The sequence below is a fragment of the Rhinichthys klamathensis genome, unplaced genomic scaffold, assembly GCF_029890125.1.
Source record: "Rhinichthys klamathensis goyatoka isolate OS25496 unplaced genomic scaffold, OSU_Roscu_1.1 h1tg000072l_1, whole genome shotgun sequence".
Classification (NCBI taxonomy): Eukaryota; Metazoa; Chordata; class Actinopteri; order Cypriniformes; family Leuciscidae; genus Rhinichthys; species Rhinichthys klamathensis.
This window is the reverse complement of record NW_026606615.1, coordinates 1,747,501-1,772,703: the sequence shown is the minus strand read 5'-3', so window position 1 is coordinate 1,772,703 and position 25,203 is coordinate 1,747,501. Positions and strand designations below refer to the sequence as shown.

Sequence of the window (25,203 nt, the reverse complement as noted above, 5' to 3'; positions counted from 1 at the left end):
TACCGTGTATATTCATGCACTGAACCGTGACGCCCGTACAGTTTCGGTTCAATACGAATACATGTACCGTTCCTCCAACCCTATTCTTCAGTGTACAAATAAGTACATGCATATTACAGAAAGCACCGATGACTGTTATAAGGGCTGTTATGAAGGCTATGGCTTTTTAATAGACAGATAGTCTAGCATCACGCTACATACAGTCGCTATGATGACAACTTTTCCATTGATTGCACTTGAGCAAACGTCACCAACCCAACCCTCGACAAACTGATTGTACGCCTCCAGTGATTTCCAGGCTCGGAATTGCTCACATGTGTATGAAATACCAGATAATGGTAACGTTACACATGATAATACTGTATGAGGCAAAGCTGCATAATCAGTGCTCGGTGCTTCTGCTTCCTCCACACCATTTATGACTGAAATTTTCGCATTGTACCTCTCAATTCAATTCAAATTAGCTTTATTGGCATGAATGTGTACAATAGCACAATATTGCCAAAGCAATAGACATATACAAACATATAGATAAATAAAAGTGAACAATAAAAAAATAAAATAAAACAATTACTAAAATATCAAACAATCAAAATAATAATTATTTGAACCTCTCTCTGTCTTGTGTTAATAGAGTCTCTTTATAATCTCTGCCACTTTGTCTCTTCATGATTTTCGTAACATTATAAACCGAAAGAAATATTCGAAATTTGCTTGTAAAACTTTGTAAACAGAGCAGCTTATGCCCTCAAAGATGGCGTCTCCGGGGAGGTCAGGTGACATTAATTGGCCTGTGGGAACTATGTATATCAAACTTGGGCAAAATTGAGAATTTAAAACCTGGTTTCCATCCCATTCAAATCATGAGTGTGAATTCGAATCGTGATGCTGAACTGGAATCACAGGAAAAGCATGTCCCTCCAGGATTTCGATATTCTGCAAAATTGCAGAATTTAATACAAAACCAAGCAAAGTCCATGATATTTGGGGCTTGCAATTTTCTAAAGTGCTGCAGGTTTCCCACAGATTTTGGGCCTAGACGCATCATATGACGTCATTGCAACACGCATTCAGCCAAAACCCACTTCGAAACGATCGTTAAACTTCTGTTTGCACCATTGCTTCGGCAATGCATCTGTCACTCCCAGTCAGTCAACCACCACAATCCTGCTCCCACTGTAAACACACACACACACACAGCTGCACACTCTGAGTGACATCTTTTCCATCAACCGGTTCAATTTATCAACACTGCCTGTATGCTGCGTAAAACAGTCTCACGCACTCTGTGAACAATCCTACTAGAACTAGGAAAGGAGATGCTAAATAAAAATGTAAATTCACTTTTTGACAGTAGGTGACACTTATGGAACAGCCGTGATACATCGAGGCCCAAACTGAGCAAAAAAATAACAATTTGGTGCAGTTATTATTTATATGGCCAAAAATATAAATTAATGAGACTGATTTATATAACAGACAGTATAGCATTACTGACATAAAATGCATAATATAATTTGGCATTCTATTTCCAAACAACATGTCTTAAGATGATATTTTAATGCTTTGTTTTATGATGAAATCTCAATGTAATGCAGACAAAAACACAATGTAATGCAGAATACACCTACAATGATGATTGAGAGACGAACAAGTAAGCCTGTTCTATCATTATTTGATTCATTTTAACAAATTTTCTAATGCTAATAATTTGCTCGTAATATCCTCTAATGTTTCTTGAGATGTGTGTATGGTAATGTTTAAGGGTGATTCATACTGAAAAATTAAATATTCATAAAAAAAAACTATATGGACAGAAATGTTATGAATTTATTATATATATTTTTTAATTATAATTCAATTTCATGGTATTTGTAATATAATTCTGAATGTTGCACAACCGTGAATAATACATTGGCATTTCTACTTTTTCAAGTGAGTTAAATCACCAGCAAGTGACCTTGCTTGGATCAGCTGAAACAACTGTTATTGCGTGTAAAATCCTAATAAACAAATAAACAAACGAGTGATTTCTACACCCCAAACACTATCATTCTGCAATGCTAACATATAATCACCTTCATGCCCTGTAGGACTAGTTTGGTTTTCACGAGAAACACAGGCAAATCGAATGTGCCGTGCCGTTCAGATAATCTGTTCTTTCGGGTTGTTGGCCTCAAGGTGAAAGGAAGTAGTCGCTCATTAACCACATTACAAGAGTGAAGTAATACTGGCACCATTTCATCGTGCTAACAGCAGAGCTGTAAATAACATATTACAACATCATATTCAAGGTCAAAGTGATTCCACTTCACAAACACTATCAGCAGTCTTAAAGGGAATACTAGAATACTTTCATAGAGTTTGTTTCACTGTACTATACAATCCACGCCACTCTTTTACTGTGGTATCACTGTCTGCTACTGAATTTCATCACCTGTATATCTACCAATGAAATATATATTACCTGATCAAGTGCTGAACACTTTGCCACTTTATTTTTAACGTGTAATCTCTATATTCATTTTCATATACCTTTATGTCTGAATGCAATTGTCGAGTGTCTCCCGTTTCAGCAAACTGATTCTCATCAAGTATTGTCATGTCCAGTCCAGTGACAGGATTTAAAGGGGTCCTCTATTATGCTTTTCCGCTTTTTCAACTTTAGTTAGTGTGTAATGTTGCTGTTTGAGCATAAAAAAGACCTGCAAGGTTACACAACTCAGAGTCCACTCCAAAGGGAGATATTTTATTTATTTATGAATTCCCTTTTCAACAACTACAACAAACGACTCGTTTGGACTACAATACGATTTTTCTAGATCTTATGAAATCCGCACCCACGGAATATGCGAAAAAGGGGACGAGGCCTGGTTGAGCTGCATTAGAGAAGACAGTGTTGGATGCTATGTCAAAGAGACACCGTTTTTTCCAAATTTATTTTAAACACTGTTCCTGAACATTATTACCCTGCAACGTTCATGCTCTGCACATTTTATGGAGAACAGCTTGTTTTCTGTTGCTTTTGTAAGCTCTCGCTTTGGTAAGATGGTTCACTGCTCCTTAGAAAAATTAACTATGGTTTTATGATCGATTACGGTTTGTATTAGCTTAGTTTTCCGACAAATATCACGATTAATGGTGGATATTAACATCGTATCTATAATGTGTAAGAAAATTCCAAAAAACATACCACTCTGAAACATCCTGTGAAATCCGTGCTTGCAAAGTCTGTGCATGAAATCCGTTCTGGATGCTGCTCTTGTTCGTAAACATTGTCAGGGTCTGAATCGGGCTCGAATTGGTTTGAAATAACCTTAATATTTACATTAGGACATTAGGGACTTTAAGCAACAGCTGCTGATGGAACGGCAACGGCAGCCAGAAGTAAACGGGTAACTGCCGTAGCTAAAGAACACAAAAATCACTAAGCAACAGTAAATTTGCTTTAGGACGGCGTAGGGGATAATTTAATCATCTGACAAAATACAAAAAAAGAAACTGATTTTAAAAAGCAAGAGAAGGGTTGCTTTTGGCATTTAATGATATACAGAAACAATTACAATGCCACATAACCTAAAACATAACATTAACTTTCTTAATCTGTCACGTAGTAACGACTACGGCAAATCAGCTGTTCTCCGTAGTAGACGGTTACAGTAAAACTTCGCGAAGTAGCAGTTAAAGTCGTGCATGCGCAATAGAACGCCAGAATGCCAGAATGCCGTTGCCGTTCCACCAGAGGCTGATGCTTAATGTCCCTATTTCCCAAACACGCGCTAAGGCTGTCAATAACAACCCACTGGGCCAGCTAACCAATCACAGCACATTTCACAGCGGCATGTTCGAGCCAGACTGGGGAGAGAGGCTGTAATAATGTAAAATATGTGAAAAATAATGAATTTTTTTAACAATCAAGCATGAAACATTCTAGTACACCCCAAAAACAAAATCAAGACTTTGTAAAAGGGCATAATAGGACCCCTTTAAAAGATGACAATTGATAGCTGTGCAGATATCCTGCACACCCTAAAAAAATATTATAAAACACAAATATGACATAACATTTTTCTGTTAAATTCTGATTAGTAAAACCTGCAGCATGCACAAACAAGATTATTTTTTTCACTGCAATGCATTACAGAGAATCATAGAGATGTGTATTTTTTTCTGAAACGTTGCCCAGTGAAGAGCATGTGGTAGGCTGAAATGTTGGCCAGACTGATACATGTGCTGAATAAGGCCATTTGAAAATAATTCACTGACCAAAAAAAAACTTTTCAAAAGTGTTAGTTCACCATCACCCGTGTGCCAAAAAGTTCCAAAATTAACCACCAGCCTTGTCAATGTTTCTTAAACTACACTCTAAAAAGAATCTGTGAAATGTATGGTTAAAAAACAGCACCTGTGGTTGCCAGTTAAAATATACAGTGGCAACATCAGATGTCAGCCAAAGTTTTTGGATTGAAATTATTTTACAGCAAACATTATATTTCATTAACTGATATAATGTTAATAAACCAAAGTACTCAAATCTGTGTGGTACCTTTATAATACTGACAAACCATCATAAATACGCAGGTGGTAAAAATAAAGCCACATGATAAATGAAACCATTGAATTGTGGAGTTACAGGGAACTCTGATTAGATCTATTACAGTTTTTCACTGTATAAGTAAGGCAATTAACAGGATTTTACCATAGCAATTCAGTCTTTTACTGTTAAAATTATGATAATTTATGTTTCCAAAATAGTTTATTCTAAGCCAACAATGTATAAAATAATATGTTTGTGTCAGCAAATAGAGCATGGCCAGTCTTTCACCCTGGGCTCTCAATATCAGTATTGGCCATTGAGAACCAGTCAACCACTTATAAAGCACACCAAAGCCTGAGGGCAACATTACTAAGGCTCATGTGCAGGATATAACATTTGAATCTTGCTTGCTATACCATGCAAACTGTATATTTGAGTCAGTGAGAAAACAGGATAATATGTGCTGTGACATATGGAACATATGGTGAGCCCCAGGAGCAGTTGTTGCTTTGCTGAACAAGACCTGAAAGGAGCTTTGTAAGATATGAAATTCTCCTCAGTTTTATCAAACTCAGCCAAGCCCAAAGGGTAAACTGCATTCTGACTCCTGAGACAATATTAAACTTGGAGTGAAGCGTTCATCTGTTTGAAATGCACTGAAATGGTTTTAAAACTGTATCCAATTTCTAGAAGCCATCTCCAAGACACCAAAGAGCTCAATTTATTGATTTCGTTGCACTAAGCTCTGTGCCAGAGGCCAAATGCAAACGCAAGGATCAAACTGCTGCTACAACAAAACTGAGTGATTTGCCACAGGATTATCAAACTTGGCAGGCTGAAAGTTTTGTAGTTTTAACATCACAAAATCATTGGGATACCAATAACCAACTAGTTAAACTCAAAGGACATGAAACAGGAAAGTCAAAGTAACTAATTAGTGCACAAAACAAACAATAAACCACATAATCGTATTCATATAACTACAAAATCATGCTATTCTAATTTCTAGACCAGGGGGTTTCAATCTTTAGATGCAGCAGAACCCATATGATTATCCTTGTGCAAGGGACACCAATGCTAAACCTTTAAACGCAGCTTTAACTTTTCGTGTATAGAGAAAGACCCCATTTTTACTGTAAATGTGTTTATTAAAATATTAATCTGTGGAAAATATTAACATTTTTTTCCTGCTCATTATAGTACTGTACTGTTAAATGTATTACTTGTTTAAATCAATTAATTTCAATCAACTGATATTGTTTATTGTAATATTTGTAAATGTGTTTACTTAGTTAATTTATATAGTTTAATTTAATTTAAAATATATAGATATATAAATGTGTATCTTTCATACAGCGCTAGTCATATTCTAGTCAGATGGATCAGAATATGTGTCACTGGAGTACATCATAATCTGGTGAGGATTGACACTAATCATCAGATTACATATCTCACCTCATGTACATCTAACTCAAAAATAACCACAGCATTTATTTATTTACATTAAATAGACTTTTAGAAAAAACAGTTGATGAGGCTAATCAATCCATGCCATAATATAACGTCAACATGTTAGCTATAGACTGCTTGTGAGTGAGACCACTATATTTAGTCATTAAAGATAAATGACAGTGAATTATGTACTGATCTACCTTAAGAATAATTACTAATAAAGTTAAATACTTGTATAGTTAGCTACAGCTAACGTGCCTAGCCGAACTGTTAGCCACTTTGTTGTGATTTCTCACCAACTGGTTTAAATGATTTAACATTGGTATAGGTTTAAATCTACTAAAACTAAGAATCACAATGATCAGACTGACAACGCTCAAACTAGTTAGTTCAGGTGGTAGAAGTTAAGTTAACTCACCTGGCCGGAGTGGTCAAAGCCAAAGTAGCTCTCGGTTAGCTACTGCTGTAATATCCCAAAATAACCGCAATAGTATCAAAATTCCAGTTCAGGATTTCCTCGGAAAGGTTTAATAGTGTTCGGAAAAACAAAATGCTGAGGATTAGGCCATTTTTCAGTTAGTGTCTCATCTACGACACTGACACACAACAAGCCCTAGCATGGCTGTAATGGATCGGGCCGGTGACGATGTATGTGCGGTTGATAGGCAACCCACGAACTGTTTCCCAGCTGGGGCGTCGTCCATGTTCGGGTCTTTTCGGATTATTTCGGTCACATTCGACTCCGCTTCGAATTCTGTTGCTTACGTTCGGTTGGTTTTCGTTTTTAGTCGGATTTGCTCGGAATCGTTCGGTCACATTCGTTCTTTTTAAATGGCGTTGTCACCTGGTGGCAGCTGTCACCTGGTTGTTACGCACAAAATATACCACAAAAAAAAAATGTTTGGAATTTATTGCTAAAGTTATAGATACTGAAGGAAACGTCTCTTTCAACACGTATTCAATGGACTTTTTTCAATTCAAGATTAACTTCTGATTATGTTTACATACAACATTGCTAAAGCATTAACCACAAAACAAGTAATGACAAGAAAAATGAAAGTACAACAATAAATAACAATAAAATAGGATTAAAATCTTTTAAAAAGGCTCTTAAAGGAATAGTTCACCAAAAAAATATAAAAATGTTGTCATTACTCATTCACCCTCAAATTGTTCCAAACCTGTATGAGTTCCTTCTGTTAAACACAAAATAAGATATTTTGAAGAATGTTGGTAACCAGACATTTGCTGGTTCCCATTGACTTCCATTGTAGGAAAAAAATACTATGGAAGTCAATGGGTGCTGTCGACTGTCTGCTTACCAACAATCTTCAAAATATCTTCTTTTGTGTTCAACAGAAGAAAGAAACTCATACAGGTTTGGAACAACTTGAGGGTGAGTAAATTATGACAACATTTTTGAACTATCCCTTTAATAAACAATATGTATGAATAAAGTTGTTATACTTTCTACAAAAGGGCATGCACTGCCATCTAGTGGCTGGCTATGTAAACGTTTCAATCCTTTGGTCTTATTGCAGCAGGGCAGCTGTCGTATCTTGGCGTTTTCCGTCCTTTATGAATATTTCGTTTTTATTTAGATAATTTTGGTTTAATTTATAACACACAAAAGTGAACCAAACTTCACATTAGCTTACATGTAGCCTGATGTTTTGAAATGCACCATCACCGGGCGGCTGCACATAAACAAATGACCACCGTTGTTGGATAGGGGGATTTTACAGTACACATTTCTATTACTACAGACTCAAACGTTTTGCATGGCACATACTTTAAAGGATCCCTTGGGAAATGTACACCATTGTGGAGCTCAAAGGAGTCAAGTGTGGATATCGCTGTGGCTACTGTAGGAATGAAGGAGGTAAAGCTTCATACGGTAAGTGAAGTTTGCATGGTTTTGGATAAGGGAAGGCTACATAAACACGGATAAAGTATTTTCACAAAACAAACAGATTATTACAACACACAATAACCTTCAAACTTTCGTGTACAGTACAAATTGTTGTTGTTTTTTGTGGAAATGAACAAAGCAAGTTGCACCATTTTGTAAGGTAAACAGCTTTCAAACCGATAGCTTTTTATTAATAAATATTTTATTGCTTCCTTCCTTGCCTGTAGGGCTTTTATACCACTACAGAAAATGTGCGGTGAATCTGTGCTGTGCTTCCAGGTCAAAAAGCGCTCGAATGCTACTATGGTGAATGTTTTGTTCCCCTTTGACGTTGTTTGCTTATGGCAAGCCGTCTTAACCTTCATTCATTCCCAGGATATTCTTGATATCAACAATTGAATTTCCACTACTAAACATGTGAATTATTGATGTCAACAAAGACATCATCACTCGCAGAAATACGAATTCTTGATATTAAGAATACATTTCAACTAGTAAAAACTGTCATTCTTGATATCTGTTTTTGTATTTCACTAGTTTAATGTCACCATAGGCTGCCATTCAAATTCTATTGTTGATATCATTGATTTCTTACTAGTTGAAATTCCACATAGGCTATCAGAAATACAATTCTTACTAGTAAAAATTATAATTTTATATAGCCTATCAATACTTACTTTGTTACCTGTGCAAATGTCTGTTCTTGATATCAACGATTGAATTTGAATGGCAGCCTATGGTGATATTTAACTAGATAAAATAGCCTACAATTACAGATATCAAGAATTATAGTTTTTTTGTGAAATTTAATTCTCGATATCAAGAATTTGTATTTCTGCGAGTGATGATGTCATTGTTGATATGATATCAAGAATTCACATTTTTACTAGTGGTAAATTTTTTTTTTTAATTCCTGATATAACAAAATGCCATTGTTACTGGTAGAAATATAATCCCGGATATCAAGAATTAGCTTGTTAACTAGTGAAAATTGAATTGTTGCTATTCATATCCTGGGAATGAATAAAAGTGAAAACGGCTTGCCATAGTTTGCTTGCCTTTTTGGGACGTCCAGTCACGTAACGTAACCTCATTCATATGAATAATTGCTCACCTACTAACGGCGGGTTTTCAGAAAATCAGACCAATCAGACAGCGCGCTGGATGTACGTCATGCAGCGTAATTAATATTCATGAACTTGTCCTTACCAATAGTAGGGTTCGTTAATCGTACCTGGGCGAGCGTGGAAATGGCAGCGGGTGGATCTTACAGTATAGTGGAGTATTTTGGGGGAGATGACGGCTATCGCTGCGGTTACTGTAAACATGAAAATGGCAATTTCTCAAACGGTGAGTGGGCATTAATCTGTTACTAATGATTTGTGGTCAATATATCAGCGAATCGACAGAACGTTTGAGGGAAGCCGGGTTTGACTCTGTTTTGACTAGCGATGACTGTTTCGACAAGCGATGACTGTTTCATGAACTGATTAGCATGGTTTGTCAAATGTTTAAACGCTTTATTAATATTATAGTATTAAGTATATAGTTCCAAATGAGTTGCTTCATTGTCAAGTCAATTATAAACTGTAAGATGGTCTCATAATCTTCGTTTGTGGTGGATAGTAACTTAAAGACCTTCAGCTGTTCTCTGCCATTGACATGTCAGTTTTAAAGTGTATTTTTGAAAACAGAGAAGATAGAAATCATTTCCTGATGTGAGGGAATAGCAGAGGCCTGTTCATCTTTATCCACCCCTGTCTGGACCTTAAAGTGATTTACTCCTATGTGCCATTCTTGTTTTTGCAATAAGTTTTACAGTTCAGATCTTTACAAAAAGAGTGTCCTGGATTCTAACTGTTTATTCATCGTATAATAACGTGAAGTCTAATAAATAAAGTGTCTATGTTGTGTAATCTAGGCAGTCAGATACTGGGTCACTGAGTTTATAAAATAATACATTTACTCTACTATTTAGGCTATTGTTTGGCAGGGGGTTTCAGTTTTAGATGTCACAGGTCATATATGAAATACATCTATATATTTTCTAGTATAAAGACCCAGTTTATTCTGTGAAAAATATAAAAAATATGAATGAAATTTTATTTTACTTTTTGCACTTAGAACTTCTAGCACTTTATTTTATTACAGTCAGCTAGAGATAGAAGTCTGCTCTCAATTTTAGAAAATGTATCATAGTTTTTATAGTTCATGGTTCCCATCATTCTGGAAAATGGCCCAGGGAATTGTCAAAGACTTATGGCCAATGGTTTATTATATTTACTGCATGATCTGACAGTTTTTTTTGTACTACAGCCACCAGAGAATTCACATCGAAATGCTTTTTGATTTACCTTTATGATGATGATGATGTTGACAAATGTTGTTAAAAGTGGTGACGCAAGCAGATCAACAAGGATTGTGAGGAAGCTGTGTTGTAATAAAGATAAAGATGTGGTGCTAAAATTAAAGGGATAGTTCACTTTGAAATAAATTTTTGGTATGTTTTAGCTTACCTCAAGGGCATCCAAGATGTAGGTGTCTTTGTTTCCGCAGAAGTTTCAATTTTGATATTTTTAGGTCAAACCGTTCTTGTCTGTCAGTCATATAATGCAGGTCTATGGTCACCACCTCAAAGAGCATGCACAGAGAAGTCCAAATTAAACATGATTTAATGACTCGTAAATGTAAGTACACATTGATGGCCTAAGACACAAAACGTGCGGTTTGTGTGAGAAAACGAACAGTATTTACCATTTACCTTGTAACCACAGACCGAAGCGCCCGCGCCCTCAGATCACTTGAACGTGGCTGTGTTTACAAGTGGTAAAAACGATATAAATACTGTTCGTTTTCTCACACAAACCGCTTGTTTTGTGTCTTAGGCCATCAATGTGTACTTACATTTACGAGTCATTAAATCATGTTTAATTTGGACTTCTCTGTGCATGCTCTTTGAGGTGGTGACCATAGACCTGCATTATATGACTGACAGACAAGAACGGTTTGACCTAAAAATATCAAAATTGAAACTACTGCGGAAACAAAGACACCTACATCTTGGATGCCCTTGAGGTAAGCTAAAACATATCAAAAATTAATTTCAAAGTGAACTATCCCTTTAATCTGATCCTAATCTGCTCTATGCATAATGTGGAAGCCATTATGATGGGAATGTTCAGAGACATTTATTTACTTTCATTTAGCAGATATTATCCTAAGCATCATGCTTTATTACCTAGGGCTAGGCATAATGGCGAATGCCTCAGTAACTCTTGATATCTCCGGGGGCTCCATGCATCTTTCACTGATTTATAGGCCCTCATCACATTTTTCAGTCTAGCCATGAGTTTAATTGATTGCTTTCACTTTCAAGTATTTGAAAGTGAAAGTAAGTCCCCGAACCTTTCAAAGTCAACATGAAATTCGGTTTGCAACACATTTTACTTTTATTATGTGATGCATTTCCTATTGAAACTGGATATTTAATGAGAAATAATGTTGGACAGGACTCTAATTTAGTAATTGCAAATTATTTTGGGAAAATTGGTTGTTACCAGAATGGAGCTGAGGCGTTGAAATATACAAGAGGGCTTGATGATGTCAGTTGAAAAGTAAAACAACTTTCAGAGCTGGAGAAAGTTAATATAAAACTATATAAAGATTAACTTTTTTTGAGTAATGTGCGTCATGTCCAGGATAATGCATTAAGAAAGTGACGGGTCAGTTTTGGTTTCATCTTGACTTTTCAGTTCCATTTTATCTCTTATTTGGAAGTTAAACTGCGCACAACTTTTCTTTGCAAAGTATACTTATCAATTAACATAAATATCAGCACTAGTACAAATCTAGGAACAGCGGGTGCTCCATGACTGAACTATCTAGAGGTGAATGACTTGTCATAAACTTTTGGCTTTAAAACTCTCTATATCAAATTTATGCAAAGAGATTGCATCATACCAGGCTAATGCTTAACCCAAAGGTGACATTATGTGCCATGACACAATGCCTGAACCCCTTGTGAGTGTTATAATAAGAAACACACGTTCGTAGTTTCCTTTTAATTGTTTTACTGTGTTGTGGTGCAGTCTGGGCCTGAACTGTTTTATTTTTATTTTTTTATGTGGACATCATGCATTGTGTTTGAAATGATAACTCGCGTTTTCAATCTTTTCAGGGCTTGTTACCTGCTTTTTTATCTGGCTCAAACCTAATCAGTGGCTATTGTGTTGTGTTCTGAAAGACCCGCCCCGTATGGGCTAGAATAATGCATAAGTCAGGTAAAAACACCTTTTGTCTCTGTTGTTGCGGTGATCTGACTGATGTCTTTCTGGACTGTGTCGTGTTCTGTGCTATTGAATCGTTTGTTTGTTTGTGCTCTGAAAACAATCGGCTTGGCCCGTAGACCTTAACAACGAGTGCCTGCTTTTCCTGGCCTGAATTCTGGAATTTTTTTAATTATAATTATTTTGTTCAATTTGCATTTACATTAGGGTTTTTTGAGCGATTTTTTTTCTTTTCTTTTTCCATTAGTGTTTTAACTTGAGCCAGCTCCAAAATCACTCCCAATTCCCAACATTAAAATTGATTCAAATCAAATCAAATCAACCCCTTAAGTGTCACCGGCCCACCGGTGGGTCCACAGCCATTACATATTTAAAACAGTAATATCCTATACTAAACCTAAACTTATCTTGACAAACTATATATCATTTAAAAGCTTACAAATTTTCAATGGGAAAACAAGATTTTCAAAAGAAATTACAGAGGAGCTGTAATTTATCAATTTGCAACAAGAATATTTTCATACTCCTAAGGCGTGTTCAGACCTTTATTTTGAAATGGCGATGAACATGAAAAATCATGAAAGAATGGTAGAAACATCAATTTGTTTTCATGCCAAGAGTTCAAAAGATAACATCCATTCAATTTTTTTTTTTTTTGAAAAAAAGGTCTGAAAATGTTTAAATATAAAGAAAAAATAATAGATTTACCATTTGTGATGTGGCAGCGAACTATAACGCACATACTTGTTCTTTTTATGTGTTACTTAGAGGTTGAATTCATATCAAAATCTGCCAAACTTCCCATACTACTTCTGAATAGGATGTCTACTTCATAGATTGTATGAAAATTGTGGAAATATATGGTTCTGATCACTCAAACCAGTTATGGAAATGGAGGGGCCCTTATATGGGCAGTAATGGGCTGGATCCCAAATGGCACACTTCATGTGGCCTTAAAGGGATACTCCACTTTTTTTGGAAATAGGCTCATTTTACAACTCCCCCAGAGTTAAACGGTTGAGTTTTACCGTTTTTGAATCCATTCAGCCGATCTCCGGTTCTGGCGGTACCACTTTTAGCATAGCTTAGCATACATCACAGGGCTCTACAGTGCGACCATTTTGCTCGCATATGTATGGCAAGCCGTTTTAACTTTTATTCATTTCCAGGATATGAATACTTGATATCAACAATTCAGTTTTCACTAGTTAAAATTATAATTATTGATATCAGGAATAATATTTCTACTAGTAACAATGGCAATTTTTGATATCAGGAATTACATTTTCACTAGTAACAATGATAATTCTTGACATCAACATTTACATTTTCACTAGTTAAAATGATAATTCTTGATATCAACAATTGAATTGCAACTAGTAAAAACTATAATTCTTGATATCTGTAATTGTATTTTCACTAGTGAAATGTCACCATAGGCTGCCATCCAAAATCAATTCTTGATATCAAGAATTTATTTCTTACTAGTTGGAATTCCAATTTCACATATCAGAAATACAATTCTTACTAGTAAAAACCTTTATTTTTGATATCAAAAATTAAATTGTCACTAGTTGAAATGTCTATTCTTGATATCAACAATTGAATTGCTACTAGTAACAATGTTCATTTTTGATATCAATAATTCAATTTTCACTAGTGACAATGTTAATTTCTGATATCATGAATGTGATTGTTACTAGTAAGAAAGCCATTTTAGATATCTGAAATAATATTGATATCAGAAATACATTTTCAGATATCAAAAATGAATTTTTTTACTAGTAGCAATTCAGTTGCTGACATCAAGAATAGACATTTAGACTAGTGACAATTTAATTATTGATATCAGGAATTCGCATTTTTACTAGTAACAATGTAATTATTGATATAAAAAATTATATTTCTACTAGTAAGAAATCAATTCTTGATATCAACAATTGATTTTGAATGGCAGCCTATGGTGACATTTCACTAGTGAAAATACAATTGTTGATATCAAGAATTGAATTGTTGATATCAAGAATTGAATTGTTGATATCAAGAATTGAATTGTTGATATCAACAATTCAATTGTTGATATCAAAAATTGAATTGTTGATATCAAAAAATGTAATTGTTGATATCAAAAATGTAATTGTTGATATCAACAATTCATATCCTGGAAATGAATAAAAGTTAAAACGGCTTGCCATACATATGCCCCTAAAAATCGATACGTGCGAACCGGAAAAATGATTTACGAGCACAATGTGCGGCGAGTAACTACAACCTACCATAATCGAAAACGAGACGATAACTAAATAAAAACTAGTTTTGAATGACAAAAACTATGACGAAAATCTATTGACATTTTCGTCAACGAATAAAAACTAGACAAATCTTAGATACAGACGATTTGGGAAGCGATCCAGTCAGAATACTTATGTCCTGCGTTTGTGGTAGATGCGCACATTTGTACTGTAACGTGCTGATCTACCCAGCGGCACACGGGTTGACATGCGCTGCATCTCATAAAACGTTAAAAAATGTAACCGTCTGGGAGAATGAGTAGAGCAGACATATAGATCTGAATAAGAGTGACGACGCAAAAAAAAAAAGAGCTCTATTCGGTCCAGGTTTTCTGTGCAAACACACCCGACCCGAAGCGTGCAGCCATGCACAGACACATTTAAAACGCGCGAGGACTGAATTAAGCGCTCTTTCGAGTCTGAATGGACAAATAAATTAAACAGTTGAGAGTGTATCGGATGTGCATCAGTGCCATTGGATCCGCATGTCATTGGACAGATCCGCTGTCTTAAAGTGGCCGTGGGTAATAAACCTAATGCGGTCTGTGTCATCAAGCAACAAAATAAAAATAAAATAGCCTTCACTGCTCGTTAATAGCTTTAATAAGGATTCATTATATTTAATTCATACAAATAAATATGTCTGCTGCTTGAAAGAATAAAGAATGATGTATGCAAGTTATAAAGAATGCATATATCATTAATTGAAAAGAAGACAATTCTACTTTAGGAAAAGTGGTTTTATTTAATTTTAAGATATTTTTAAGTCACAGTAGTTAAATCTGTATCTGTATTGCATGTTCAAACTTTAAAATCATTCATATTAACTGGTTAATAAATGTTTTCTCCGGAAGTATGTGGGTTTGGAAAATTTAGATAAATTCTAAATTAATGCATTACAATTGAACTAAACCCATTATATTTTAGTCATCTGAATTGTTTTAGTTTTAGTCGACGAAATACAATAAGATTTTAGTCGACTAAATCAGATACTAATACTAGTAAATACTAATACACTCATTTAAACTAGTTTGTCCTCCATGTTGTGGAAAGAGCCTCTGCAGTGGAAAGATGCAGATGTCCAGGTGTGCCAGTGTTCTCCAGCCTCCTCCTGAGAGCAACACGTTCCCCTTGTTCTGTTTTATAAAGTGATTGTGAAGTGTAATTTATACTTCCACATCAAATCGACGGTTTCACACCATAGTTGAACACAAAGAGAAGGAGCACACACGTAGTGTATATAATAAATAGTTTGTTAAACTCTGTTACTTGAAAAAATTTCACTGTGCTCCAAAATTTCTTTGTGTGCTCCTAAATTTTTTCATTTAGGAGCACATGTGCTCCCTGGGAAAAACCTTAGCGTAGAACCCTGCATCATTGAAGTGGACAAGACCATTAGCATTTCTCAAAAAAATAATGACCAAAGAGTTTCGATATTTTTCCTATTTAAAACTTGACTCTTCTATAGTTACATTACATCGTGCACTAAGACCGACGGAAAATGTGAGCAGCAGGCGTAATATGACGCAGCGGCTAAAAATAGTTCCGTTGTGTTGACGGAAGGTGGCCTATTTTCAGGCGCTGCGTCATATCATTACGCCTGCTGCTCTCATGGTACGGCAGTAAAATTTCTTGATTATTACGCAGGAATGAGAGTATAGTTCCTAGCCATATCAGCCTAGAAAATCCCAACTTTACATTTTCCGTCGGTCTTAGTGCACGATGTAACTACAGAAGAGTCAAGTTTTAAATAGGAAAAATATCGAAACTCTTTGGTCAATTTTTTTTTTTTAGAAATGCTAATGGTCTTGTCCACTTCAGTGATGTATGCTAAGCTATGCTAAAAGTGGTACCGCCAGAACCGGAGATCGGCTGAATGGATTCAAAAACGGTAAAACTCAACAGTTAAACTCTGGGGGAGTTGTAAAATGAGCCTATTTCCAAAAAAAGTGGAGTATCCCTTTAAATTGCGCGTGCTCGCCAAGTGTAACACTGAAGGGGTTAAAAGAAATGAGGGGGAAAAAAGACAAAGACTATAGTAATTAATTTCCCCACTTTTCTTATATGAATTAATCATGCTCTTAAAAAGGAAAGCGCTAGATAATGGAAAAGATTAGTATTGGCAAAAGTAATTGAAAAGCAAAAATTAAAAAACACAATACATATCAGATGATATCATACATTGTTATTGAAAGGTTTAGACTGTGTTATTGCTTAAAGTATTTATGGAGATTCTGAACATGAATTTTACTAGCTATAAATCAACTGATTGTACACTGACGTCTTCTTTGGCAGATTAAAGGAGCATTAGCACCCCCTTGTTTCAGTCCCAAAATCTACCAACAACCTAATCAGTCATTTCTGTTTTGAAATATTTTTTGTCAGCTTTGATTAAATACTATGTAAAATATGTTCTAGCCTATTTCACATATATCATCAGACATCCTGCCCTCTTGTTTTTTATGGTTTTAACATTTCACATTGAGAAATGTATATTGTTCACTCATTTTTATTTGTGGATATGTGTCATTGTTTAAATGTCTTGTCGGTATCGCGTGGTTTTAATCTTTGTTTTTAGTCCACAAGATTGGTGTTTATATTCTCCTCAGTGTTTATATTGATTGAATTATAGCTCAATCTAGATAAAGAGACATCTTAACCCCACAGCCAACAAAAACTGAAAGAATTCTCAAAGCTTTGAGGACAGATGTCCTATACGTGTCCCTGTGTGGGAGCTTAATTCTCCATGACGTCAAAGGAAACTTTTTCCCTTCCTGAACTGTGTGTCCATTTGAGGCTCACTGTGTCTCAGAACACATGGCTATAAGGATCAGATGCCCTCCTGTTCTCACGTTCATGCACGTCTTTATTTAAGGGGTTTAACTTGATAAGTTTGTGTTGTATATGATCTAAATATTATTGTTGTTCTCTCTCTAGGCATGTGGTCCCATACTATGACAGTGCAGGACTACCAAGATCTCATCGACAGAGGCTGGAGAAGGTCCTGATATCTCCTATTGTTTGACCTCTGAACTGTTCAATTCTAATTGTTGATTCATTAAATTGAGTGTTTCATAATTCAATCTTCTGACTCGACTTTAAACATGTTATGAATGAATAGGATTTCTTGCATAATGTCTTAGCAGGGAACACTTTTACACATTAACAGGATGCAGTAGTCTGGCCAGTTTAATGAGCTTAACACAGTGACAGATTCAGAGATCATACTCCCTGAGCTCACAGTCTCACCGACTTCTTTGAACAAGACAAATGGGTTTTCTTGAAGAAAATGGTTCAATTCAACATGAAACCACATTTTAATCTGGATATATTACTGGCAAGATAACTGTACAATCTCTGGATCACAAGTAGAGTCAGCAATATTCCAGGTTTAGAAAATCAAATCAAATATGGTAATTTATTTAAAATGTATGCTTATTTTAAGTAAATTATTATTTATTAAAATAACTGCATTTTAACCACTGTTTTATTATAATTGGTTTAATGAATAATCATTGGTTTATTGATGTATGGCTACATTGTATTTTATTATATTTAAATGTATCTTCCCTTTGTTCTTTTCCTGTTTTGTTTTTTTAGAAGTGGCAAATATGTTTACAAGCCAATTATGAATAAGACATGCTGCCCACAGTACACCATCAGGTAAAAGATTGCTTGTGTATAGGATACTTTGTGATAAATTAAAATGACTATCTTATAGTTCAATTTGACTATTGAGTGATCTTCTCAAATGTGTATATAGGGGCGGTCAGCCGGTCACACTACACGTTTCATTGCATTGACTTCCATTCTTACGCATGCAAATGCGTCAGACCGTAAAACTCAAAACTTTTGCATTTCACTGCGTCCAAAGGTTGGTGAACTCTGACTCTCGAATTCACATCACGTGAAAACGTGTGACCAGTAAAAAATCCATACGTCACAGAGTGACCTCTTGGCTGAATTAAAAGAACGATATTTTTCCAGTAAAGTTAAGTCGATTGTATATTTTTACATTTTTAATGTATTAAAATTTGTTTAATTCATGTTTATAAAGTCATATCACGACTATCGCAGTGTCTAAAAAAAGTCTAGTGTGACCGCGGCTTAATTTGCTGGAAACAAATTGTGTGTTTGGTCTTTCTTTATACATTAATATGTTGAATGAATGAGGCATTTATATAGAACTTTACTTGTTGTTGTACTTACTGTTTGGCAGGTGCCATGCCTTGAACTTCCATCCGTCGAAGACTCACAAAAAGACCTTGAAGAGAGTGAACAAGTTTCTCTCCAAAGGAGAGATGCCAGTAGAGCGGTGTGAAGAGGGACATGATGGTGAGCGAGCGAGCGAGTGCCACTTACTACATTATTTGGCTGCTGGTGGTGATCAGTCATGATCCACAACTTGGCATCATGAAGCTGGATGCGATGTTAGATGTTTATTTTATCTGTGTTTTGTTAAATAACTTGAAAACCTCTTCATCACATCCTAACATGAAAACATGAAGGGTGTGATGCCACAAATCCAAGAGACCAATTTAAACGCATCATTTACTTTTTAACTTGCGGACTGGCTCATAAATTATGGCCTATTGATTACATTCAGTATTTATATTTAGTTATGAATTTTCTCCGATATGGGGATTCTTTTTTGAAATGACATTATATGCACTATATTTGAAATGCATTTGAATATTTGAAATGCATTATATTTGTAATGAAACATGTTAATATATGAGAAATGCCACTTAAAGGGATAGTTCACTTTGGAATTAATTTTTGGTATGTTTTAGCTTACCTCAAGGGCATCCAAGATGTAGGTGTCTTTGTTTCCGCAGTAGTTTCAATTTTGATATTTTTAGGTCAAACCGTTCTTGTCTGTCAGTCATATAATGCAGGTCTATGGTCACCACCTCAAAGAGCATGCACAGAGAAGTCCAAATTAAACATGATTTAATGACTCGTAAATGTAAGTACACATTGATGGCCTAAGACACGAAACGAGCGGTTTGTGTGAGAAAACGAACCGTATTTATATAGTTTTTACCTCTTGTAAACATAGCTACGTCCAAGTGATCTGATGGCGCCTGATCTTCGGTCTTTTCCGGCAAGCCCCGGAAGTGATCTCTCGCGCGTGTACGTCACTCATTGTTTACACAGAACAGAGATTGTAGGTAAGACGGCTAATTACAATGGTACTAATTTGCGCTTATCCGGGATGTTTTAACTGTCGTAAAAGAAAACAGTTAAATTTTTTTTTAAAATAAAACAATTGTATGAGTGACGTACACGCGCGAGAGATCACTTCCGGCGCTTTCCGGCGCTTGCCGGAAAAGACCGAAGCGCCCGTGCCCTCAGATCATTTGGACGTGGCTGTGTTTACAAGAGGTAAAAACGATATAAATACGGTTCGTTTTCTCACACAAACCGCTCGTTTCGTGTCTTAGGCCATCAATGTGTACTTACATTTACGAGTCATTAAATCATGTTTAATTTGGACTTCTCTGTGCATGCTCTTTGAGGTGGTGACCATAGACCTGCATTATGTGACTGACAGACAAGAACGGTTTGACCTAAAAATATCAAAATTGAAACTACTGCGGAAACAAAGACACCTACATCTTGGATGCCCTTGAGGTAAGCTAAAACATACCAAAAATTAATTCCAAAGTAAACTATCCCTTTATTGAATTGTGAAGATTAACATTTCTGAGTGACACAAACGTTTAGAATATAAAATGGACAGTTTGAAATGATTCACAAGTTTAAATCAAAGATTCTATTAAAATGTCTCTTATTTTCACAGTGTTGTTTAATTTACATTGGCACAAAATCATATCTGAATATATATACCGACTCAATATATAGCCCAGTCAGAAGAGTTGCATCCCCATGGCTGTGTTTTCTACAGGTATAGCCTCTGTCTGTTTCTTATATCTTGTGGTCTGGTCTGATTTAATATGCCATCCCAGGTGTTTTAGAAGAAATCAAAAGTCGTCTAAAGCCCATCTCTTCCATACTTCAGAGGACAGTGGCTATAGCTGCAGGAAAAACCCAGTCGTTTTTGTCAGGTGCGCTTTGTGCTGTAGGCCAGACATTAACCAGACTCCCCTCCTGTCACCCAGGCATCATGTGTTATTATCCCTCCCATATTTCGCTAGTTTCTTCTCTTTTTGTCTTTTTCTACATGTTTTGTGTTTATTGTGCTCAATTTGTTTTGTGTGGTGTTGAGCATGACACATATTCTTAGTGTTTATGAACTAAAATGGTGTTTGCAAGTACAAGATCCATTTCATACCATTTAGACATAAATGTATAGCTTGTTTGAGGGTGTTTAATTGTACGTGTCATTAATTACTCACCCTCATCTCATTTCAAACCCGTAAGAGTTTCGTTCATCTTCATGTTTTTGATGAAATCTGAGAGCTTTCTGTCCCTCCATTGACCGCTACCCAACCACCACTTTCAAGCCCCAGAAAGGTAGTAAAAACATTATTAAAGTAACCCATGAGACTCCAGTAGTTTAATCTCAATTTTATGATGAATGAAGATAATGAATAAAAAGTCTTACGGGTTTGACTTTGAAACGACACGAGGATGAGTAATTAATGACAGAATTTTCATTTTTGGGTGAACTGTCCCTTTAATGCACCCATTCCCAATTGTGGTTTTCTTTTCAAATGATTTGGGCTTCGTTTCCCAAAAGCATTGTAAGCGTAAGTAGATCGTAGAGTCCTTTGGTGCCGTTGGTTTACAACTTAGGCTCACAATGCTTTTGGGAAACGTGGCCCTGCATAATTTGATAGTTCCAAGTAGAAGTGTGATTTGAGTGAATCCCTGTAGTAGACGGCATCTCATTATCCATGATGGTCATCTTAAATTTAAATGTGTTGATTCTTTAGGAGAGCCCATGAACTCTGTGGATGAAGAAGATGTGCGACCCCCTCCTGAAGATCCACTGAAAATAGACCACAGTGAAATACAAGACATCACCACCAGCCTAGACACTGAGTCCTCCAACTCAACGCCCAGAGAAGACGCAGCTCCTGCTTCAGCAGAGAAAACCTCAAATGTTACGGCCAAGCCAGGTCAGTCTCGACACTAATTTAAGTCTCAAATAACACAGTTGCAGTTCTTGGTTCTTTTCGTCCAAAGTAGCGATTGATTGATTGATTGTTTCAGTCGGCCCAGCAAGTGATTCAGGCTTATAAATCTTTTTGACCATTTCATTAAAAAGAATTGGTTCATTTATCCTTGAATTGGTCTTACACTGGTCTTGCTGAATGTTTGCTGTTGTGTGCAACCAGTGAGGGCTTTGCAGTAGAAAGTGTCTTTGTATAATGCCTTTCCAATCACATTTAGTTACTACTAAAACGATTCCTTTGGCCTTGTTGTTGTAGAATCAGTTGCAGTGCAGCACTGGATATATTGTACGAAAATTGAATTGCGTTGATTCAGAGACTTCAACAATTAAGGCAGTGGTTCTCAACCTTTTTGACTGCAGGCCCAATCACTTTTCCAGTTGTTTGTGGTTTACTGGATGTTTTCTTTTAAATATTTTTTTACTTACAATTTCTAAGTTATTTTTGGAACTTGGCATAACTAGTAAAATGCATATTCATTGTAAAATTGCTCATTGTTTTTCAATATTTTATGAATTCACATGACTTTTCCAGGTCTTGAATTCACACTTTTAAAATTAGGCTTCCACATATATCCACAACAAAAAAACAAAACAAAAACCAGCTGTTAACGGGGCTGATTTAAAATTAAATTGAAGTTGTTTTAGCTTATTTTAATGCTTTTGTCTTATCCTAAATCCTTTTAAGTAATTTTGAAGCCCTCTAGTGGGCACCGGCTCCCTGGTTGGGAACCACTGCATTAAGGGAACCTAATGTTATTAAAATCATCTGGGTCCAAAAATAAAACCAGTTCGGAATAAGAACCAGTTGTCAATGCCCCACTGGACTGGTAAGTAAGGATAAGTGTCTGATAAATTGCCTTGCCTCTAGAAACTTAGAATAGCAAAACAAGGGATTCCGCTGAGGATCAACAGAGGGCAGCATGTGTCCAGAAATAAATGTGGTGCTTCCCTTGGGATATCAACTTTTTTTACATCCTCTGTGTAAGATGATACTGCTAGTATTCCTGCAAGTGTCACTTCCTATGTTAAACAATTTCACCATCTTATCCTTAAAACAAAAATCAGCTTTATAACAAGTATCTACTTGCTTTCCTCCAAGGGTGAAGTGCTGTGAGCCAAAACGTATAATACATTCCCTGTAGACTTGAGGCACGTGGACCATACATCTTTGAATATGAATTTTAGACTAATTAAAAGTCCCATTCATCTACAAGCCCCTGGAATGAGCACCCCCACTGAACAGTCCGGAAACGGGAAGGATTTATAGAGGCTCCCAAAAGGAGGAGAGAAGTCTCGCTCTCTCCATCTCCAAACGGAAACCACCTGGTGACAAATTTATTGCTGCTTGCTTTATGACCATCTTTACGTCTGAGTTACGTCTGTTGTTAGCGTTGACACACACGGAGCTAAATGACTGATTCCTCACAGGAGGTTAATGCTCCGGTTATAAACAACAGAATCTGTAAATGGTCTCTCTGGATATTTGAGCTGAATGTAGTGAAGCGAGTACATGTGAACAGCCTTAGAACTTCACTCATAATTCATGCTAATGAGGAACTAAGAAAGGACAATTAAAACTAGATTTGTTGTGATCCAGTTTTTCTTCTTCAGGGTGGTTCTGAGCAGTTTCTAAGGTGTTAGACTAAATTTAAGACCAGGAATGTGTATTATGAAAGTACATTTTGATTTCATGCTGACTAAGTGGTTGAGCCTTGTGTGTGTTTTGGTGTTGACTGTGCCAGTAAAGGCTGGTCAAGGTAGTAAAAGTGTTTCTCTTTCCCACGCCCAACTGTTCTTCTTTCCATATGTTTTCCTTTCATAAAGGAGTGTGCCAGCTCTAATTCACCCAGCCCTGAGTCATCCCCGCACAGCAAATATACATTACACTGTCCCCTCAGGGAGTCTGCATAGTGTGTGTGTGTGTGTTTCTGCAGGAGTACTACATACATCTGAAGGAATGTGTCTTTGAGTTGCTGCTGCATGTACATGAGTGTGCGCAACTATATATGTGTGTCCATGAGTCCTCAAGGAAAGGCAGTTCTGGACTTTTTACGAACTGTTAAGTGCTAGAGAGGGAGAATGTGTCTTCCGCAGGAACGGATCTGTCAGAGTTTATCTCTCCCTTCATGCACACAACGGCCCGCTTGCAACAGCACGTGTTTATTGCTAAAGGTCTATCTGACCTCAGTGCAATCCGGTCAGTGTTTTTATTCAAACATGGTAATATTTAGTGTTATTTATTTATTTATCTTTAAAACTGTCTCAGCCAGAAGAAAATAAGCTCTCAGAGTTAGATCTTGGTTCCCCCTTAGGTTTGATCTTAAAGGAATGATCGATTATTTACGCACCATCATGTCGGTAAACCTATATGCATTTCTGGCCTCTGTGGAGCACAAAAGAAGATATTTTGAAAAGTGTGTGTGTTGTTTTTCCACACAGTGGATGCAAATATGTAAGGGTTAATGCCCGACGAGGTGTCCATTGTCAGGTTTTAATGGATGACGGCGAGGTGTGAACCGGCCGACGCGCAGCGGAGGTCCATTAAAACCTGACAATGGACACCTCGGAGGGCATTAACCCGCTTATACCATGGTCACTTGCCAAATAAAACATTTTTAAAACATTAGTTTATATTTTAATTAGGCTAAATCTAGTTTTTACAAATAATAACTTGCCTGACGGTTTATTTAGCAACCGGAGATATTTATAGTCCGCTCAGCTTGTAGAACCCTTCAGGTTCAAAAATGCTTATTTTTTTCATGAAACACAAAGGTAGGCATAGTTATTTTTTTATTACACATAAAACAATTAATCAAACAACAATCAAACAAAAAAAAACAACTAGTTCTGCGCTCCAGTGATTTGCGCTTATAGAGGGCAATAAATTAATCAGATCAAAGAGAGGGTCATTTGCCTACATGCTCCCGGTGTTATCTCTTTGTGTCGTTTCTCCGTTTTATTTAAATTTTTTCTTTCTTCAGCAGCATCCCAGTCGTCAAAGTTGTCATATTCTCCATAAATGTTAAAAGAAATAACGAAGTCGCTCATTGTTGTATTAGGCTATGTAATATCTAACTAACGTTAGATGTTTGTTTTGATAGAGCAAATTGTTAACAGATACTTTGACTGCCTGTTGCTATGGTTACTCACAGCTGTTGTAGGCAGCGCATTTATTTATTAATTTCGAACGGTAAACAGTCAGTTTCACCAGAACTACTTTACTAGGTGTCCTCTATCACTTTTTAACGGACACCCTGCAGCCAATCAGAATCGAGTATTCACCCAGACCATGGTATAAAATATGTTGTTTGGACCACAAACATTTTTCAAGATATCTTCTTTTGTGTTCCACAGAAGAAAGTAAGTCAAATACATAATGTCAGAATTCTTTGGGTGAACTATCCCTTTAAGAAAGTTTTCTTTGCTTTAGTTGCCTTGCTTGCTGGAGATTGTAAGTCATTGTCTTTTTTTATTTTTTGTAAAGCTGGTTTGGAATTGAATGTTTTTTTGTGTACTAATATTTTTAAGTGAGTTGAATTGCGTTTATATCATTAACATAACACTGTCGTAACTGGGCGGAA

At 36.1% G+C, this 25,203-nt stretch overlaps 2 protein-coding genes across 10 annotated transcripts in view; one reads left to right on the top strand and one right to left on the bottom strand.

The window, feature by feature from the left end:
- tmem63ba (transmembrane protein 63Ba) overlaps nucleotides 1-6,666 on the bottom strand; it is a 38,800-nt gene extending 32,134 nt beyond the window's left edge. For 2 of the 3 annotated variants that reach the window (XM_056250652.1, XM_056250654.1), the window contains exon 1: nucleotides 6,408-6,665. The gene's annotated coding sequence lies outside the window, so the exon portion shown is untranslated. Of the gene's footprint in view, nucleotides 1-6,407 lie in introns of all 3 variants that reach the window. The other variant, XM_056250653.1, reaches the window with a different exon arrangement.
- An 856-nt stretch (nucleotides 6,667-7,522) lies between these two features.
- The window catches only part of LOC130085077 (arginyl-tRNA--protein transferase 1), an 81,513-nt gene continuing 63,832 nt past the window's right edge, over nucleotides 7,523-25,203 (top strand). For 3 of the 7 annotated variants that reach the window (XM_056250650.1, XM_056250646.1, XM_056250645.1), the window contains exons 1-6: nucleotides 9,112-9,251; nucleotides 17,416-17,479; nucleotides 18,079-18,141; nucleotides 18,698-18,813; nucleotides 20,451-20,549; nucleotides 21,381-21,566. In XM_056250650.1, the coding sequence (XP_056106625.1) occupies nucleotides 9,152-9,251; nucleotides 17,416-17,479; nucleotides 18,079-18,141; nucleotides 18,698-18,813; nucleotides 20,451-20,549; nucleotides 21,381-21,566 (628 nt within the window). In that variant the 5' untranslated portion in view covers nucleotides 9,112-9,151. Of the gene's footprint in view, nucleotides 7,887-9,111; nucleotides 9,252-17,415; nucleotides 17,480-18,078; nucleotides 18,142-18,697; nucleotides 18,814-20,450; nucleotides 20,550-21,380; nucleotides 21,567-25,203 lie in introns of those variants that run through there. The other 4 variants (XM_056250651.1, XM_056250647.1, XM_056250649.1 and 1 more) reach the window with 2 other exon arrangements.